The 21,503-nt window shown below is 43.5% G+C and overlaps 1 protein-coding gene across 1 annotated transcript in view; it reads left to right on the forward strand.

The window, feature by feature from the left end:
- The window catches only part of il17rd (interleukin 17 receptor D), a 101,200-nt gene that overhangs the window by 19,963 nt on the left and 59,734 nt on the right, over positions 1–21,503 (forward strand). Inside the window, exon 2 of the mRNA XM_068052319.1 lies at positions 21,168–21,204. Coding sequence (XP_067908420.1) covers positions 21,168–21,204 — 37 coding nt within the window. The remainder of the gene's footprint in view (positions 1–21,167; positions 21,205–21,503) is intronic.

Below are 21,503 nucleotides of genomic sequence, written 5' to 3' on the forward strand. Positions count from 1 at the left end.
TTTTTCTATGTTTCTATCTTGGACAACAATGGAGAGGTGTTGGAGCAGGATGGTTAGATCAACCATAGCAAAGGCTGCAGACGGGTCAAGAAGGACGTGGAGGGAAAGTTTACATTTGTCACAGTCACATAGGATGTTATTTGCGACTTTGATACGAGCTGTTTTGGTACTATGGCAGGGGTCATAACCTGATTGGAGGGATTCAAACATGGAGTTTTGGGCAAGATGGGTGTGGATTTGGGAGGCAACAACACATTCAAGGACTTTGGAGAGGAAAGGAAAGTTGGAGGTGGGACGGTAGTTTGCAAGGACAGTGGGGTCAAGAGGTTGGTGTTTTGAAGAGAGGGATGATGTTGGCAGATTTCAAGCAGAGAGGGACAATACCTGAAGAGAGTCCTGTTCACACTATTGCTGATATGGGGACCAGGAGGGGACATTGGATGGTCAACAGTTTAGTGGGAATAGGGTCGAGGGAGCGGGAGGTGGGTCTCATGGACAAGATGAACTCAAAGAGGGCATGAGTGGAGCTAGGAGAGAAAGTAGAGAAAGATGGAGTTCAGAGCTAGGGTATGGGCAGCATTAGAGGAATTTTGGACAGTTAGGCTAGTGGAAGGGAGGGATGCATCAGAGGCAGCTGATCGGACAGTCTCTATCCTTGTGACAAAGACGTCCATGAACTCCTCACTCTTATTGTTGGAGGTGAGTTAGGACATGGGCAGCAGAGTTTTGGATGATCTCAAGTTTATGCAGTAGTAAATCTTTGAGGCTTGATAGAAATTATGAGCACATGTGAGAATTTTAGTTCTGTGTTCTCTGTTCCAGCCCAAACCTGCAGATACTACAAATGAGAATAGTTTCATAGGTAATTTTTATGTTCAAATTCAATCTATTAAGTCCCATGATGGCTCAGTTTAAAAAAAACTTGTATGCATTTAGCACCTGATCGTTCTAAGAATTTTCAATCTGTTAGATTGCAATGACTCTTGTAATTCTATTTGCTCACACTGTTACATAAGGTTTTATTTTTGTACTAAAATCTTGGACTTCTGTGTGTTTTAAAAGAAACTGAAAAAAAGGATTTTCAGCAGACTAGGACGTAAAGGCTGGCTCGGATCTACAAATGAAACTCAACCGGAGCCTGACAGAACCACGTCCGACCCGGCACAAGCCCTTTCATTTTTTCCTGCACCTGACCCATCCATCAGTTAATCTACCTTCTGTTTTTCACTTGGTTGCTTATTTGCACAAGCTTAAAATAACGAACAAAACCATCTTTCCTGTCCAAAAAGTACATTAACATTGGAGCCACTTACCAGAGGTGGTGACGGAACGTGTCGACCCAAGTCTGAATGCCAGACCCGGAAGTGCAACCTGACCCGAACCCGACAGGTCATCAGGTCCTGTCGGGTTCAGGTCGGGTAGCCATGCTCTACTAGGAAGCCTGCAAATAGTTGGAATTCCTGCAATGTTTTGAAAGGATGCTCAGAAAAAAAGATGAAGTTTATGTAAATTAAGGCAAAATACCGTAGATGCTGGAAATCTGAAATAAAAACCAAAAGTGCTGGAAATACTCAGCAGGTCTGGCAGCATCTGTGGAGAGAGAAGCAAAGTTAATGTTTCAGGTCTGTGACCTTTCATCAGAACTGGCAAATATTAGAAAAGAATTAGGTTTTAAGCAAGTGAAGGAGAGGGGAGTGGGGGAAGAGAACAAAGGGGAAGATGTCTGATAGGGCAGAGGTCAGGAGAGATTAAATAACAAAGCTGTTCTGGGACAAAGGCAAAGAATGTGTTAATGCTTGTGGTGAAAGACAAAGCATTAGTCCAGAGAGTGTGTTAATAGCAGAATAATGAGCAGCTCTGACTACATGAAAAGCAGGCACATGGTTGAAAATAAAATATATTAAAAAAAGGCCAGTCTGAAGTTATTGGACTCCGTGTTTAGTCCACAAGGCTGTAACATGCCTAATCAAAAGAACAGTTGCTGCTCCTCGAGTTTGCGTTGATGTTCACTGGAACACTGGAGCAGGCCAACGACAGAAATGTTGGCATGAGAGCAGGGGGTTGTGTTGAAATGGCAAGCAACTGGAAGCTCGGGGTCATGCTTTCAGACTGAGCGGAGGTGTTCCGCTCAGCAGTCACCCAGTCTGTGTTTTGTCTCCCCAATGTAGAGGAGACCATATTGTGAGCAGCGAATACAGTATACTAAACTGAAAGTACAAGTAAATCGCTGCTTCACCTGAAAGGAGTGTTTGGAGCCTTGGATAGTGAGGAGAGAGGAGGTAAAAGGGCAGGTATTACACCTCCTGCAATTGCAGGGGAAGGTGCCGTGGGAAGGGGACGAGGTGTTGGACGTAATGGAAGAGTGGACCAGGCTGTCGCAAAGGAACGATCCTTTCGGAATGCTGGGAGGAGAGGGGCAGATGCATTTGGTGGTGGGCATCACGCTGGAGGTGGTGGAAATGGCAGAGGATGATCATCTGGATATGGAGGCTGGTGGGGTGGAAAGTGACGACAAGGGGAACCCTGTCGCGGTCTGGGAAGGAGGGGAAGGGGTGAGGGTAGAAGTGCAGGAAATGGGCTGGACAGGGTTGAAGGCCCTGTCAACCACAGTGAGGGGGAGTCCTCGGTTAAGGAAAAAGGAAGACATATCCGAAGTGCTGTTGTGGAAGGTTACATCATCAGAACAGATGTCCCACAGACGGAGAAACTGGGAGAATGGAATGGTGTCCTTACAGGAGGCAGGGTGTGAAGAAGTGTATTGGAGGTAACTGTGTGAGTCGGTGGACTTATAATGAATATTAGTAGACAATCTATCCCCAGAGATGGAGACAGAGAAGTCGAGGAAGGGAAGGGAAGTGTCAGAGATGGACCATGTAAAGGTGAGAGAAGGGTGGAAATTGGAAGCAAAGTTGATCAAGTTTTCCAGTTCGAGGCGGGAGCAGGAAACGGCACCGATACAGTTATCAATGTACCGGAAGAAGAGTTGGGGGGAGGGGGCCTGACTAGTACTGGAACAAGGAATGTTTGACATATCCCACAAAAAGACAGGCATAACTAGGACCCATGCAGGTACCCATAGCAGCCCCTTTTACTTGAAGGAAGTGAGTGGAGTTGAAGGAGAAATTGTTCAACGTGAGAACAAGTTCAGCCAGGCGGAAGAGTGTGGTGGTTGGGCCTTTGTTCAAGGAAGAAGTGGAAAGCCCTCAAACCGTCCTGGTGGGGGATGGAGGTGTAGAGAGATTGGACGTCCATAGTGGAGAGGAGATGGTAAGGGCCACAAAACTGGAAATTGTCAAAATGGCGTAGGGTGCCAGAAGAGTCACAGATGTAGCTGGGAAGAGACTGGATCAACGGAGAAAAGGTAGAGTCAAGATAGGAAGAAATAAGTTCAGTGGGGCAGGAACGGGCTGAAACGATGGGTCTGCCAGGACAGTCCTGTTTGTGGATTTTAGGAAGGAGGTAGATGTGAGCTGTCTGGGGTTGCGGGAGTATGATGTAAAGCCTGTCTACTCGACCTAGACCCGACTACATGTGTCGGGATCGGGTCAGTATTCCGAGTCCAGCATTCGGGGTCGGGCTGTGCCGTGGTGCCTCCGGGAACTCACGGGATCAAGCTCACATATCATTCTCCACAACTCCGTCTGCAGGAGTAGCCTGCTTCCGGAACGGATGCACAGGATCACAAGTATTACCATTTGGACAAGGTAGAGCATTGTAACAAGTTTGATATCATTAAATTTATTGCGCTATTTAGGTCAGGTTGGGCGTGAAAAAAAATTAAAGGATATGGGCACGGGTCGGGTTTCAATTTTATACTCGAGCAGGCCTTTACTATGACGTTGGAAGCTGTAGAGGAAAGATCTCTGGAGGAGGTGAGGTTAGTGACAGTCCTGTGGACAGTAGCTTGATGTTCGGTGGTGCAGTCATGGTCCAGGGGGAGGTAGGAAGAAGTGTCTGAGAGTTGGAGCTCAGCCTCTGCAAGATAGAGGTCAGTATGCCAGATAACAACAGCACCACCCTTGTCTGCAGGTTTGATCGCAATGTTGAGGTTAGACCTGAGAGAACAGAGTGCAGTAAGTTCAGTGGGAGACAGGTTAGAGTGAGTGAGGGGAGCAGAGAAATTGAGACGGCCGATGTCTTGCCGACCGTTCTTGATGAAAAGATGAAGAGTAGGTAAGAGGCCAGAGGGAGGGATCCAGGTGGAGGGAGAATACTAGAGGCGGGTGAATGGGTCTGCTGGTCGGGGGGGAGGAGGACTCCTGGTCAAAGAAGTGAGCGCGGAGGCGAAGGCAACGAAGGAAGAGCTCAACGTAATGCCGAGTGCAAAATTCATTCAGGTGGGGGCATAAGAGGATAAAACGGAGTCCTTTGCTGAGTACGGATTGTTCAGCATCAGAGAGGGGAAGGTCAGAGGGTATAGTGAATACACAGCAATGGGTCAGATCAGAAGGGATGGGGTCAGAGTGAAATGAAGGGGAAGAAGGATCTGGAGGGACATTAGTCCTCATCAGCTGCTGGAGCTTAAGTTCCTTAACACCGGAAAGGAAGAAAAAAAGTTCTTTGTTAATGCACCGGATGAACTTTATGGGTGCTTTTGAAAGGAAGTTGAACTTGTACAAGGACAGGAAAGCCAGCAATTTCAAGGAAACCACCGGGTTTGACCTTTCCTAAGAGCAGCTTTGGAGTGACGGGGAGACACTGTGTTGGACATGTGACCATGCTCAGGAAGGTTCTTTTATCATCTTGGACCCTTTAAAAAGCCGTGAATTGGACAAAGGGACAAATTGGACAAGATTTTGAAATCTTGCTTTGACCTGCCTGGAGCAAGGGATGAAGACCCAGAAAAGTGTTACCTCCCTCTGTAAAGGAGACTTTCATCTCTTGAAAAGGAATCCTGCATTTGAAAAGTGGCAGATTCCTATTAAGAACATAACATAAGAACTAGGAGTAGGCAATTCAGCTCCTCGAGCCTGCTCCACCATTCAATACGATCATGGCTGATCTCATCTTGGCCTCACCTCCACTTTCCTGCCCGTTCTCCATAACCCTTCAACCCATTACTAATTAAAAATCTGTCTATCTCCTCAAATTTACTCAATGTCCCAGTAACCACCGCACTCTGGGGTAGTGAATTCCACAGACTCACGACCTTTTGAGAGAAGTAATTTCTCCTCACCTCTGTTTTAAATCTTCTACCCCTTATCTTAAAACTATGACCTCTTGTTCTAGATTGTCCAACAGAGGAAACATTCTCTCTACGCCTACTTTGTCAATCCCCTTAATCAACTTATATACCTCAATTAGATCTCCTCTCATTCATCTAAACTCTAAAGACAAACCCCTCATCCCTGGAATCAATCTAGTGATCGTCCTCTGAACTGCCTCCAATGCAACTACATCCCTCCTCAAGTAAGGGGACCAAAACTGTGTGCAGTACTCCAAGTGCCTTGTACAGTTGCAACAACATTTCCCTACTTTTATACTCTATTCCTTCAGCAATAAATGCCAACATTCCATTTGCCTTCCTTGTTACCTGCATACTAGTTTTCTGCAATTCATGCACGAGGACGCCCAGATCCCTCTGCACCGAAGCACTCTGAAGTTTCTTTCCATTTAGATAATTTGCCTTTCTATTCTTCTGACCAAAATGGATGACCTCACACTTATCCACGTTAAACTCCACCTGCCAAATTTTGGCCCATTCACCTAACCTATCCTTATCTAATTGTAAATTTCTTTATTGCAACTTACTATCCCACCTATTTTAGTGTCATCTGCAAATTTGGCTGTAGTACCTTCTATCCCTGCATCCAAGTCATTAATATAGATTGTAAATAGTTGGGGCCCGAGGACCGAACCCTTTTATATCTTGCCAACCAGAAAAGGACCCATTTATCCTGACTCTCTGTTTTCTGTTGGTTAGCCAATCCTCTATCCAAGCTAATAAATTGCCCCTAACCCCATGTGATCTTACCTTGTGTATTAACCTTTTGTGCGGCACCTTATCAAATGCCTTCTGGAAGTCCAGATATACTACATCTACAGGATCCCCATTATCCATTTTGCTTGTTACATCTTTGAAGAGCTCTAGCAAATTAGTCAAACATGATTTACCCTTCATAAAACCATGCTGACTCTGATGGATTGTGTTTTGACTTTCTAAATGTCCTGTTATTACTTCCTTAATAATGGATTCTAACAAATTCCCAACGACTGATGTTAAACTAAATGGTCTATAGTTTCCTACTTTCTGCCTCCCTCCCTTTTTGAATAAGGGCGTTAAATTAGCTTTTTTCCAATCCACTGGAACCAATCCCGCATCCAAGGAATTTTGGAATATTATAACCAATGGATACACTATCTCCGCTGCCACTTCCTTTAAGACCCTAGGATGTAGGCCATCAGGCCCTGGGGATTTGTCTGCCTTCAATCCCAATAGTTTGCTCAGTACTCAGTACTTTTTTTCCTAGTCTCTGAAGAATTCCTACATCCAGAGTGGTTCCTGTTGGCTCCTGTGTTTTGGGAGATCCTAAAATCTCAAGAAAGCTTCTACTGCTAGACTGCTGTTTTTAAAAACCCAAGCGGACTGGTTGCTGCACCCCTGCTGAAAGACCTGTGTGACACCTGCTGCAGATCAATTGCCATGAACACCTACCTATCAAAGACTGTTCATCAACCTCGCCTGGAGAGACTTCGAGTGACATCCAACTATTCGATGCTGGGACACCTCACTACTGAAAACATCCTACCAGAATGTGATCAACTCAATGATTTTTATTATTATTCCTAAGGAACAGCTGTAAACTAAAAATCCTTTTTCCCTGGTTAACCACTTTTTTTTGAATGTATGTGTGTGTGCATGAGGGTTAAGGAAATAAGGATTTTTTTCATATATAGATTTATCTCAGTAGTTGACCTATTATTTCTTTTCTAATAAATAGTTAATGTTGTTGTTTAAAGAAACCTGTTTTGGTATGCTTTATGCTGGGGGGGAAAAAATAAAGTGTTTAATTTGGCTATTCTTCGGTAGGTAGGAAACATTTTTGATATGCTATGATCTCTGGAGTAGTGGGACTGAATCAACAGTGCATTACTCCCGCCTTGGTCGTAACAACACTCCTGTGAAGTGCCCTAGAAAGTCTTACTACTTTAAAGGTGCTATATAATGCAATAGTTGCTTTGGAGGCAAATGTGATAATCATTTTGTACACCTCAAGATCCCAAAAGCAGCAATGAGATAAATAAACAATACATCTGTTTTTGGTTGTGTTTGAAGGAAGTATCTTCAATTTGTTCTATGGGATCTGTGCATTGCTCTTGAGCAGTGCTATAAGTGGAAGGGACTTCACTTGAACATTTCATCTGAAATTTCAGCCCTCATAAGATGCTGCACTCAAGTTTTTCTTTATTCGTTTGGAGGATGTGGGCATTGCTGGTTATGCCAGCATTTATTGCCCATGTATAATTGCCCTTGAGAAGTTGGTGGTGAGCTGCCTTCTTGAACCGCTGCAGTACTTGGGGTGTAGGTACAGCAGCAGTGCTGTTAGGAAGGGAGTTCCAGGATTGTGACCCAGTGACAGTGAAGGAACGGCGATATAGTTCCAAGTCAGGATGGTGTGTGGCTTGGAAAGGAACTTGCAGGTGGTGGTGTTCCCATGCATCTGCTGTCCTTGTCTTTCTAGGTGGTAGAGGTCACGATTTTGGAAAATGCTGTCGAAGGAGGCTGCAGTGCGTCTTTAGATGATGTATACTGCTGCCACTGTGTGTCGGTGGTGGAGGGAGTGAATGTTGGAGGTGGTGGATGGGGTGCCAATCAAGCGGACTGCTTTGTCCTGGATGGTGTTGAGCTTCTTGCCTGGATGAGCACAACTCCAGCAACACTAATGTGGCAAGTATTCCATCACACTCCTGACTTGTGCCTTGTAGATGGTGGACAGGCTTTGGGGAGTCAGGTATTGAGTTACTCGCTGCAGTATTGAAGGAAGATCATTGATGAAGCAGCTGAAGATGGTTGGGCCTAGGACACTACCCTGAGGAACTCCTGCAGTGATGTCCTGGAGCTCAGATGATTGACCTCCAACAACCCCAACCATCTTCCTTTGTGCTAGGTATGACTCCAACCAGCGGAGAATGTTCCCTCTGATTCCCATTGACTCCAGTTTTGCTAGGACTCCTTGATGCCAGACTTGGTCAAATGCTGCCTTGATGTCGAGGGCAGTCAATCTCTCCTCAAATCTTGAGTTCAGCTCTTTTGTCCATGTTTGAACTAAGGCTGTAATGAGGTCAGGAGCTGAGTGGCCCCGGCGGAACCCAAACTGAGCATCACCAAGTGGGTTTTTGCTGAGCAAGTGCAGCTTGATAGCACTGTCGACTACCTCTTCCATCACTTTGCTGATGATCGGGAATAGACAGATAGGGCGGTAACTGGCCAGGTCAGATTTGTCCCGCTTTTTGTGTACAGGACATAACTAGGAAATTTTCTACATTGCTGGGTAGTTGCCAGTGTTGTAGCTGTACTGGAACAGCTTGGCTAGGGGTGCATATTTGCTTCAAGAATATGTTCAAGTCCTAACTAGAGTCTGATCCCACACTGTCTGACTCGTAGGTAAGATTACTACCAAAGGATCACAGCTGACACACTACAATTTACTTGGGTTCTGAGTTCTGATCTGCTGGAAATGTGTATGTGTGGGCTTTAGCTGAAGATAGAATCCGGTTTGGCAGTTAGTCTTAGATTGAATGGAATGATGACATTCATTTTCAAGATAAGTAAGTGGTTGAGGTTAAAGCCTGGCTCAGGTATAAAATTAAAACCCGACCTGGGCCCAACTCGACCACAGCCATCTCGACCCGACCTGACACAAATCTCCTTCATCCATTCCGGCAGCAGGCTATTCCTGCAGCTGGAGTTGTGGGGAATCACAGGTAAGCCTGATCCCGTGACTTCCCGGAAGCAGTGTCCAGCCCATCCCGACCTGAGCCTGAATGCTGGACTCGGAATTTCGACCCGACCCGAACCGGACATGTGTAGTCGGGTCTAGTTGGGTTCGGGCCGGGTAGCCAGGCTTTAGTTGAGGTGCCAGTAGGAGCCTTGTATCTGTGAAAAATAAGAACCAGGAGGGACGAAAACTTGGATGGAGCAGGTATTCCCATTCACTGAAACTTGCACGCACACCACTTTCATTCATCTTATTTCTCTCTTTCAGTTTTGCTCCCTAAAACAATGTCACTGAGACCAATTGTCATATCTGATTACAATCAGCTGACATAGCAAAGAACACAGATTGAACCTTGTATCTTTCTACCTCTGTACAATGTGAGGACTGCAGAAACATTGTCACCAAAATGCAGAGTCCTTTTTCCCAACGCCCAATTTTCTCTCCTCCTAGAAGATACTGGCTTGTGACATGTACAGTTCATGGGTAGTGACTACCTATCAGTACCTCATTCTTCATGTATGGGTGTCTGCAGGTTGTTCAAGTATTGTTACATGACAGCTGCGCCTTTTCCTGTCCTCATCCGACATCTTCATGTAAATTTTCCAGCAGTAACCAGGAGTAGGAGCCTTTGTTGTTTGGCCCCAACCTACCAAGTCCATCGCACTCGAGCCAATTGTAGTGCCTGTTCTGACACCCCAGTTTACACAATTCAGCGTAAACCAGAAATTAAACTTGAGATCATCTTGGTCTTTAGATATGGAGAACTTTTAAGTTATTTTTAAAAGTAATATAACAATTCTGAGAATACTCTAAATATACATCATGTTCTTACTGATTTTTGTTTAACAGGAGTAAAAAGTTCTATAATAGGCCTCGGTATCCCTTGACTAGGAAAGAAAAATAGGCTAGATATCTTGCTCCGAGTTCCATCCATTCGACTACACTTGAAATTGTATGCTGAGTGAAAACAGGTTTGGGCTCATTTAGCTGTGAGGTACATGGCAGTGAGATAGCCCATTTTAACACCACTGTGTTTACAAATGAAGAATGCCCTCTGGTCAAATGTTAAACTAGCCTGCAGAACCTTAAAGTAGCAAAGGCTCACACCTTTAGCCGAGGATGAGGGAATCGAAGAAAAGATGTTCTTTTGATTTTTACAAATTCTTCCAGTTTTATTTCCTGCAGAAAATTTGATGCAGGTGTTTTATGAAAGGAGATGCAAAATTTCAAAGCTATCCTCAATATATTAACCTGCTTAAAGGCTTCACTATGTTTTAAAATAACTACATTTCAGTAGTTGTTCCTAAGCCAGATCCTCTGTCCAGTGTGCAGTTCTGCTGTGCGCAATCCAGTTTGTAACACTCAATGTTTGACAATGTTTTCTGATTCCCTGCTGCCTTTGTTGTAGATGGTATTCTTAGTTAAAATGGTCTCAGATGGGATACATTATCCACAGCACAGGCTGGAAAATCCAATTGCGTACTTTAGATAATCTGTCCCTTCTGGGTCTACTTTCATGGAAGTCAGAAAGCAAGTTATGAACACCAACTTCCTGAAAATAATCAGCAATATAAATTGGATTCTCCATAGTGCAAGGCAGGATTTTATGTATGACTAAACTAGTGAAATACATAATTTCAGAAAACTTGAGGCCCCTTTTATACTGGTTAATCCTTTCAGCATGGAAAAAGATTTGACTTTGAAGGACAAGAGTTAACTAGAGAATCCTTAAGTTGAAATATTGCTTGATGATTTCTAGAATGTTCTTTATGTACTCTATTTAGAAACTTAGTCCCAGGTTCCTCTGATTCAGTAAGTAGCTGGATCGTACAGATTAAGAAGGTCATAGATTCAATCCCTTATTTCTACTGAGCTAACTGATCTAAATTGGGACAGCAGGAAGGGCATCTCAGTTGACCTCAGTCACACTGGATTGGGAAGGAGGAGGAAAAACTGAAAGGTTCACACTCCTGATTGCATTTCAGTAGTCCTTCTTGAAAATGCATGTGTTTGGATGTGAAGTGAGGGCAGGATTAGTCTTGGCTGTGATGACCCACCCCCATGATTGAATAGCTTGCTACCACTAGGTTGAATCATGATCAGTTAAAGAAGGGCCTGGAGGATGCCTGTGGTGGTGGAAATCACTTTTCTTCTTCCCCACCCCTTCTAATTGTCAACAGTAGCAGCTTTCATTTATATAGCACCTTTTAATGTAGGAAAATGTCCCAAGATGCTTCACAAGTGCATAATCAGAAAATGGGCATCAAAACAATAACGGGGATATTGGGAGATGATGGACAACCAAAAGCTTGGTCAAAGAGGTGCGTTTTAAGGTGGGCCTTAAAGGAGGCGAAGAAAGGGTTTAATGGGGGAATTGCAAGCATGGGGCGTATAGTTAGCTGAAGGCGTGGCCATCAGTGGTGAGGCATAGGGAGGAGGGAATGCACAAAATGTCAGCATTGAAAAGTTCAGGGATTGTATGCTGGAGGAATTTAGTGATAGGGAGAGGCAAGGCTATGAAAGGATTTAAACATGGGATTAGGTTAGTAGGACAGGTGAAATGAATGAGTGGGACAGTGTGGGATAGGATACGGGCAGCAGAGTTTTAGATGAGCTGAAATTTACAGAGAGTGGAGCTTTGAAATAACCAAATCTGGAGGTGACAAAGGCACGGGTGAGGGTTTCAGCAGCAGATGGGCTGAGGTAGCAGTGGAAGTGGCTGGTGTGATCAAGGTGGGAGTAGGTAGTCATTGTGATGGAGATGATTATATGTTTGGAGCCTCAGCTCACTGTTGAATAGGGTACTGAAGTTGTGACCAGTCTGTAGAAGATGGGGAACAACTGGGATAGTAAAGATTGCTGGGGACAAGAGCATGTGGGGTATGGCCTCACAGGTACTTGCAATATCTTTCCTAAATGGTGACTCTTTTTGCTTGAACCAGGATGGGGACTGATACCAGATCAGTGAACTGGAGTGTGTCACAGCTGAACTCACTCCTGCCTTTACCCCCTGTACACTCATGCCCATTTCCAGTTCTTGGATAATAATTTGAGATCTATTTTAGCATTCCTTCCCTGCCCTTGTGCCCTTTCTGAGGTGGTTGATCTCAAGTTGACCTCGTGGCTTATGTGTTTCAGTATGTCATCAAATAATGAGTATTCTCCCTGAAGGAAATCTGTGTTTTTTCCCCCTTCTCTATAGTATGGGTGTCACAGCAGTGTGAGAAAAACCACTCATCAGACCACAACACAATAGCAAGAAAGATGCTATTGTGTTGATTCTGAAATCTAACAAAGCTTCTGGAAGCAGAGACTGTTAGGCAGATAATGGAAGGCTACATGCCCTTTTGAAATCTGCCCCACATTAAGCAATAACTCAGCTGCCAGTGACTGAAAGGACCTTGTCGCTTTTGCAACACTAGAAGTTAAGAGCAATTTGTAAGCTGTGTGGCTGGTGAAGGGACTGAAGCAGCTGCTGTGCAGGACTTTACAACAGACACATTTGAACTCTGGATTTTGACACCTGAGGATTTTCCAGCATGCTTTGGCTTTAAAAGTGAGCTTTTTAAAAAAAAAAAGTCAATTTTCTGGGAGGAATTGCAGATTTTACCCACTGCTATCTGGAGTTTTATGGTTCCTGAATTAAATCATTAAAATGTGATGCATAATTGTATGTCACAAAGCTACCTGAATCCTCTGTGATATTGTCCAGCTGATGTAGATCTGCGTACAGCTGTGTCTTACCAACCGGTGAGGATTATTCAAGGAGTCACTGGAAGAAGGCAGGGTTTTGTTTTGTGTTTATCAAGAGTGATACAACAGTGTGAGAAAATCTGTCATAAGGATCCAACATAATAGCTATTGTGATGATTATGAAATATAACCCTATTTATGGAGGTAGGGCTATATAATGTACTGGAATTTTTCCCATGTCTACAGTTGATAACCAGTGATTGTGCTGCATCAAGATTCAAAGGACTCATTGTTTTCGGTGGGAGTTCTGCAGATTTGCCAATAAAAATATTGACAAATTCAAAATGTGATGTGCTGGTTCTGAAACTAAGTTCACAGCGCCTATTTAATTTTCTGACTTCTATCTTATTTCATAATTACTTGTGAGGTTGCAAACCACTTGGGTGTTGTATTGGATGAGCAGAAACTTCCTCCAATTAACTATTGGGAAGACTGAAGTCATTATTTTCAGTCCCTGCTCCAAACTCCTTTCCCTCGCTACTGACTCCATCCCTCTCCCTGGCAACAGTCTGAGATTAAACCAGTCTGTTTACAACCATGGTCATATTTGATCCCGAGATGAGCTTCCAGCCACATAATAGTACCATGACTAAGACTGCCTATTTCCACCTCTGTAACATCGCCCAACTTCACCTCTGTCTCAGCTCATCTGCTGCTGAAATCCTCATCCGTGCCTTTGTTTTAGACTTGACTATTCCAATGCACTCCTGGTCAGTCTCCCACATCCTGCCCTCTGTAAATTAGAGGTCATCCAAAACTCTGCTGCCTGTGTCTTAACTCGCACCAAGTCCTGTTCACCTATCACCCCTGTGCTCACTGACCTATATTGGCTCCTCATCAAGCAATATTTTAATGATTAAAATGCTCATCCTTGATTTCAAATCCCAAATGGCCTTGCTCCTCCCTAGCTCTTTAATCTCCAGTTCCACAACCCTCAGAGATATTTGTATTCATCTAATTTGTTTTATAATCCTCCTTTGAAGCGCCTTGGGACATTTTATTCCATTAAAGGCTCTATGCAAGTATATTTGTTACAACTGCATCAATCCAGGCAAGTGGTCAGTTATCCCAGTTCTGACTTGAACCTTGTAGACGGTGGAAACGGTTTCAAGGGTCAGGAGATGAAGCACTCATCACAGAGTATTCAGTTTTGGCCATACTCTTTCAGCCATGTTACTGATATAGCTGGTCCAGTTTAGCTTCTAGTCAGTAATGACTCCCAAGGATATTGGTGGTGCGGCACTCGGTAATGGTGGTGTAATTGAAAGTTGTGGTGGTTGCAGCTTTTCCCTTCGGAGATGGTCATTGTCTCGAATTTTGGATGAGCTCAAGTTTATGGAGGGTGGAAGATGGGAGGCTATCTAGTTGCGCATTGGAATGGTTGAGTCTGAAGGTAATAAAGGCATGATGAGAGTTTCAGAAGTAGATGCCTGAGGCAGGGGCAGAGACAGGTGATATGGAGGTGGAAGTAGGTAATCTTGGTGATGGAGAGGATATGGGGTCTCAAGCTCAGGTTAGGGTCAAATGGAACTCGAAGGTTGCAAACTGTCTGGATCAGCCTTGGGCAGGGGCTAGGGAGGGGGATGGAATAAGTGGTTAGGGAATGGCAATGGCTTCAGTCTTCCTAGTGTTTATTTGGAGGAAATTGCTGTCCATCCAGTACTGCATTGTCAGACAAGCAGCTTGACAAATTATAGGCAATGGAGGGTTTTCTGTCCCCAGATACTGTCTCACTCTCCTTTCAATCTGCTGCCATCACGCCTCTCCTCAAAAAATCAACCCTTGACCTCACTGTCCTTACAAACTATCATCCCATTTCCAACCTCCCCTTTCCCCTCAAGTCCTTGAACATATTGCCATCTGCCAGATTTGTGCCCATCTTGCTCGGAACTCCATGTTTGAAATCCTCCGAACAGCATCCTTATCTATCCAATCGTAGCCAGAGAATCTCCTGCAATGGCATCTCTTCCTGTTCCTGCACCACTACCTCTGGTTTCCCCAAGTATCTAACCTTGGTACCCTCTTATTTCTCACCTAATGCTGCCCCTCAGCGACATAATCCGAAAACATAATATCACTATCCACATATACGCTGACGACGCCCAGTTCTACCCTCACCACCACCACCTCTCTTAGCTCCTCCGCTGTCTCTAAATTTGACAGACTGCTTGTCCGACATCCAGTAGCGGATGAGTAGAAATTTAATCTAACTAAATGTTGGTAAAACCTAAGTCACTGTCGTAAGTACCTGCTACAAACTATGTTCCCTAGCCACTGACTCGATTCCTCTTCCTTGCAACTGTCTGAGGCTGAACCAAACTGTTTGTAACCTTATTGTCATATTTGACCCAAGATAAGTTTCCAACCACAAATCCGCACCATCACTAAGACTGCCTATTTTGACCTCCATAACATCACCCAACTCTGTCCCTGCTTCAAGTCATCAGCTGCTGAAACCCTCAGCCATGCCTTTATTACCTCCTAAACATGCTCTTGGCCCCTCCCACAGTCTACCCTTTGTTAATTTGGTCATCTAAAGCTTTGCTGCCTGTGTCTTACTTGCAAAAAGGCCCGCTCACCCATCACCACTGTGCTTTCTAATGTACTTTGGCTCCCAGTTAAGCAATTCCTCGATTTAAAAAAAAAAAAATCTTTTTTATTTATTATATTTTTAATATAAATTTTTAATAAAATTCTTAATCCTTGTTTTCAAATCCCTCCATGGTCTCATCCCTCCCTATCTTGGTAATCTTCTCCAGCCCAGCAATCTTCCAAGAGGAATTCGACAAGGTGCCACATAAAAGGTTACTACACGAGAGCTGATGGTGTTGGGGGTAATATATTAGCATAGATAGAGGACTGGCTAACAGGAAACAGTCTGGATAAATGGGTCATTTTCAAGATGGCAAACTGTAGCCACAGGGATCAGTGCTGGGACCTCAACTATTTACGATCTATATTAATGACTTGAATGAAGGGACTGACTATATTGTAGCCGAATTTACTGATGATACAAAGATAGGTAGGAAAGCAAGTTGTGAGGAGGATCCAAAGCGTCTGCAAAGGGATTTAGATAGGTTGAGTAGGCAAAAATTTTGGCAGATGGAGTATAATGTGGGGAAAATGCGAGGTTGTTCACTTTGGCAGGAAGAATGAAAAAGCATAATATTATTTAAATGGAGACTGCACAATGCTGCGTTGTACCCAACGTCGCCCTCATTCTGATGACCACCTTCGTGTGCTGTTGCATCAAGCTGTGCATAGATCCCCAGTACACAAACACCAAGTGTCACTACGTGCTGAGGTTCTACCTGTCCCCAGTGTTGTGAAGGATGGGCCTGGTCACATTGCTGCAGAGCGCTCCATCCAGTTGGACCGTGCCATACCACCTATCCTTCGTGGAAAAGTTTCTGCAGAAAAACACCTTTGACCACAAATCCATCAGGCAGTGGTCTGCACGGAATGTCCTCAAGGCCCTACGGGAAAAGGAGATGGTGGATCCTGTCGGATGATTCCCTGAACAGACTACCAAAGTCATTTGGCAGAATGCCTCATCACCAGAACTTTCAAACAAGCACCAAGATGTAGCTTGGCTGGTGGTGAGAAGAGCCCTCCCCGTCAGATCCTTCCTGCATGCCCGAAGTCTCACCCCCTCCGCACAATGCCCTCAAAGTGGCTGTGGTGGGGAAGAGACAGTTGCCCATCTCCTTCTGGAATGTGTCTTTGCAAAGCAGGTGTGAAAAGAGGTGCAGTGATTTTTGTCTAGGTTCATCCCAAGCAGCTGTAACACAGGAGTCATTGCTCTACGGGCTGTTCGCAGGGAAGCACACCGCGATAACTATCAACTGTGGCTGGAGGACTATCAGTTCGGTGAAAGATGCCCTTTGGTCTGCCCAAAACTTGCTGGTCTTCCAGCGCAAAGAGTTGTCCACGACCGAGTGTTGCAGACTGGCACATTCCGATGTCCAGGACTACGTGCTGAGAGACGCACTAAAACTTGGGGCAGCCTCGGCAAAGGCTCAATGGAGAAAGGCCACTGTGTAAGGTCCCCCCACCAAGGTGAACTGGGGCTGGATCCATGGAAAACCCCTCTGGTTGTATCCAGCAAATATGTGTTTGCTGCAAAATGTACATGGCATGTAAAATGAAATGGAAGGGTTGTGAGGCAACTCACTCCTGTATGAAGGAAACTGATCTCCTTTGCACTCTTTGTATTGTCGACTGGGTGCTGATTTGAACTGTTTTGTAATGTATTTTTTACAGATTTTTATGAATAAAGTATATTTTGGAAATAAAAAAATGCTGCGATGCAGAGGGACCTGGGTATCCTTGTACATGAATTGCAAAATGTCAGCTTACAGTTACAGCAAGTGATTAGGAAGGCATATGGAATGTTGCCCTTTATTGCAAGGGGGATGGAGCATAAAGTAGGGAAGACCTGCTACAATTGTACAAAACATTGGTGAAACTGCACTTAGAGTAATGTGTACAGTTTTGGCCATCTTATTTAAGGAGGGATATAGTTGCATTGGAAGCAGTTCAGAGAAGGTTCACTGGCTGATTCCTGGGATGAGGGGTTTGTCTTATGAGGAAAGGTTGCGCAGGTTGGGCCTATACTAATTGGACTTTAGAAGATTGAAAGGTGAAACATAGAAAATAGGAGCAGGAGTAGGCCATTCGGCCCTTTGAGCTTGCTCCACCATTCATTATGATTTTGGCTGATCATCCAACTCAGTAACCTGTTCCCGCTTTTGCCCTATACCCTTTGATCCCTTTAGACCCAAGAGCTATATATAACTCCTTCTTGAAAACATACAATGTTTTGACCTCAACTGCTTTCTGTGGTAGCAAATTCCACAGGCTCACTACTCTCTGGGTGAAGAAATTTCTCCTCATCTCAGTCCTGAAAGGTTTACCCTGTATCCTTAGACTATGACCCCTGGTTCTGGGCTCCCCCACCATCGGGAACATCCTTCCTGTATCTACCCTCTCGAGTCCTGTTAGAATTTTAAAGGTTTCTATGAGATCTAAGGTGATCTTATTGAAACTGATAAGATTAAGAGGGGGCTTGACTGGGTAGATGCTGAGAGGATGTTTACCCTCATGGGGCAATCTAGAACAAGGGGGCACCATTTCAAATCAAGGGGTTTCCCATTTAAGACAGAGATGAGGAGGAATTTCTTCTCTGAGGGTCATTAGTGTTTGGAATTCTCTTCTGCAGTGAGCAGTGGAGGCTGAGTCATTGAATGTATTCAAGACAGATTTTTGATTGACAATGGAGTCGAGGGTTATGGGGGGCAGGCAGGAAAGTGGAGTTATGGCCACAGTCAGATCAGCCATGACCTTATTGAATGGCGGAGCAGGCTCGAGGGACTGAGTGGCCTACTCCTGCTCCTATTTCTTATGTTCTTATAAGATATCTGCGTTCCTTCAATTCTGGCCTCTCAGCATTCCTAATTTCAATCACTCCACCATTGGTGGCCATGCCTTCAGCTGCCAAGGCCCTAAACTGTGGCATTCCCTCCCTTACCTCTCTGCCTCTCTTTCTTCCTTTAAGACATTCCTTAAAAGTTATCGCTTTGTCCAGGCTTTTGGTCATCAGCCCCAATATCTCCTTATGTGTCTTGGTGTCAAATTTTGTTTGATAATGCTCCCTTGAAGTGTCTTGGGATGTTTTACTATGTTAAAGGTGCTATATAAATACAAGTTGTTGTTGAGAGAAGTAGTGTTCATATAAAGCTGGATGTTGTCAGCATACACCTGGAATCTGATGTATTTTCGGATGATGCCTCCTTGGAATGAAAAATGGTGCAACTCTGCTTTTGTGGCACAGTTACACAGAAATTTTTAAGGAAATCCTGGGCCTATTGTTTCAAGAGTTTATTAAACCTGGAAGTGAACTGTTTTGCCATTCGCTGCACAGCACATGCTGACACATTAATTATGCCAATCTACTTGAACAATTCATAACCCGGTACATGAGACCAGTGGAAGAAAAACGAAATTAATATTTTAAAATACATGTTGATGCAGTGGCAAGAATTCAAATCAATGAATAAATGGTTTCCAACCCTTCATTGTATATTTTGGAGCTTTTAGAATTACAAATCATTCGTATGTTCATAGAACTTTAGCCAAATTAACTGGACAATTAAGACAGATTTTCTAATATTCGGGAAATCTATAGAAATGGCATTTGAAACTTAATGTATAATTCTTGCCTTGTGATTAGAAGTGCCACCTGTAATGAGTTCTTTATGTTGTCTGATGCAGCATAAGTAAGATGTGCGGAGTCCAGTTGGTTGAAGATCTCAAACAGGTTTATTACAGCTAAACTATTATGTAAAGTACCAGAGCAAACTATTTACAGAACCTTACTCTGGGTGTTACAGTTGGAGTGACTACTGCTTATAGTCACATGACTACATCCTGGTACTTAGCTCGTTAGCATACTAAGATCTTAAAGGGACATCACTCTTAAAGGCAATCATACAACATCCTCTTTCTTTTCAAACATAAGTCTTGTATGCTACAAGCAAAAACACAAAATTAGATAACATCAAAACTAATTACACGAAATATAAATTATGAAATTTATAGGTATAAGAATAGGGATTGTGAAATTTATAAGTATAGAAACTTAAGAGTCCATATATCATTTCAGTGGTGTGTCGGAAAATTTGCGTCTAAGCTGTTGCTGTTTTTTCTGAAGTTTCTCCCCCTCAGTATTCAGTTTCTGTTGCTCTGCCTTCAGCCTACTCAGATACTCTGTTGCTTTTCTCAGGATGACCACTTTTAACGTCTTTTCATTCTTGGAAAGTTCCGGCACCTCATCTCAAAGAGCCAACAGACAATGCTTCAGCTCACTCCTCCTCTGCCTCCTCAGGACATTGCGTGTCCTTCCCATCTCCTCAGCCTCCGCGTCTGAAGGCCTGGGGCTTAGGTTCGAGGACTTGTTGGGGGAGGTGTACTTCTGTTTATGTTGTCTGATGCAACATAAATAAGATGTGTGGAGTCCAGTTGGTTGCAGATCTCAAACAGGTTTATTACAGCTAAACTATTATGTACAGTACAGAGCAAACTATTTACAGAACCTTACTCTAGGTGTTACAGTTGCAGAGTGACTAAGGCTTGTAGTCACATGACTACATCCTGGTACTTAGCTCATTAGCATACTGAGATCGTAAAGGGACGTCAATCTTAAAGGAAATCCTACAACACCACCTTCAAGAGGTTTTTCTGCAAGAGATTGGTGGAACTGTAGTACTTTTGGGATGATGGATACTGAGTGTCGGCATAACGCAGTCGTTGGCCACTTCCCAACTTTTACACAGAGCATTGGCTTCTGCTCTCAGAATTTTAATTTAAGCCAAAAATAGTGTGATAGCTTGAAGCGTCATTATTTCATATAAGTTAGTTGCTAATAGAAATAGACTGCATTACCATCGTCTGAGTGTAAATGAATGTAAAAACTTTCCTTGTGTAAAATCAGATTGGGAACAGATGTCTTCTAATTAAAAGCATATAGTAGATGAGAAGGTTATGTTGATCCTCACAGCTTGCATCTGGGTGTACAGAGAAAAAAAAACCTTTAATTGTACTGACTTCATTAGAGTGAAGGTTGCGTGCTATGTGGTACTCTTGAGCAGACACAGCTTCCCTTCCAGTTTGTCTAGTGCAGACTTTCTTATCTCACGCGGTGCAAGTGACCCCCGATTTGAAGGTTTTCCTCAATTCTTATGAATGTCATAAACTCATTTCCTTGGAGCAGGAATGTTAACTACTAGGGGTGGGGGAATTCATTTATTGTGTGGCTAACTCTTGAACTGCATCCTTTATATTTTGCCTTGCTGTGTTATTTTACAATTTTAAAATGGTTAGCATGGCATTACATCTTTAGTTGAGCAATATATTATCTAAATTTAAACAAATCAATTTCCTTTTCTACATTCGTTGCTCACAACTGCTGTTACCCCTTCAGGTAAGAAGATGGTGTTGGATACATTGCATTTGTACATTTCTGGGTAGAATTGAACACAAATCCCATATAGTGTCTGATCTAAAGGTGATGAAACAGTACCACTGAGAATATCGGAATTTGAATTTCCATTGAGGCAAGGATTTAAATTGGACCTGGTTGAGGGATTGTGTTTTGGGCTGTACATGTAATAGCAGCATGTAGCTAGTATGGACCCAAATGACTAGATCTATAGGATACTGCATTTCACTGGTTGAAGAACTAAACTGAAGAATTTTTTGGTAGAGCAAATAGGACAGTTGGATTTCTGTTACCTCAAAGGGCGTTGTAATCATGAGATAGACATTCCAATAGCTAAATTGAGCCTAACTTGCTGCCAGAATCAAAATGCTGGCAGGCCTAAGAGCACAGTACAATCTTCAAATTAAACTATCAAATGATTTCAAGGATATACATTTTTGGTAGGCCTCACAGTAAACGTATTTCTTCTCTTCCAGGATAATGGTAGAACACTATCTGGCTTCCAATATGAAGGTAAGGCTATTCATAACTAAAATTTGTTTTATTACTTTTCTTAAAAATGCTCTTTTTATTTAATTTTTCCTGACGATATTCTTCTCCTTGGTGTTTGCTCCTTTCTGTGCGGTTGTTCAGTGTGCACAGGGCAGCCTCTGGTACCCTACACTATGGTTATTCTTCATGCGTGAACACTGATGATATATGTCAGCAGGCTAATTAGTCAAGTCTCATTTCTGTCTTTAACTAAATGTCCATTCACAAGTTGTTCAACCAGGGGGTCAGAGAATAGAGATCAGGGGCTGTAACCCCCACCT

This window comes from Heterodontus francisci, chromosome 19, assembly GCF_036365525.1.
Source record: "Heterodontus francisci isolate sHetFra1 chromosome 19, sHetFra1.hap1, whole genome shotgun sequence".
Classification (NCBI taxonomy): domain Eukaryota; kingdom Metazoa; phylum Chordata; class Chondrichthyes; order Heterodontiformes; family Heterodontidae; genus Heterodontus; species Heterodontus francisci.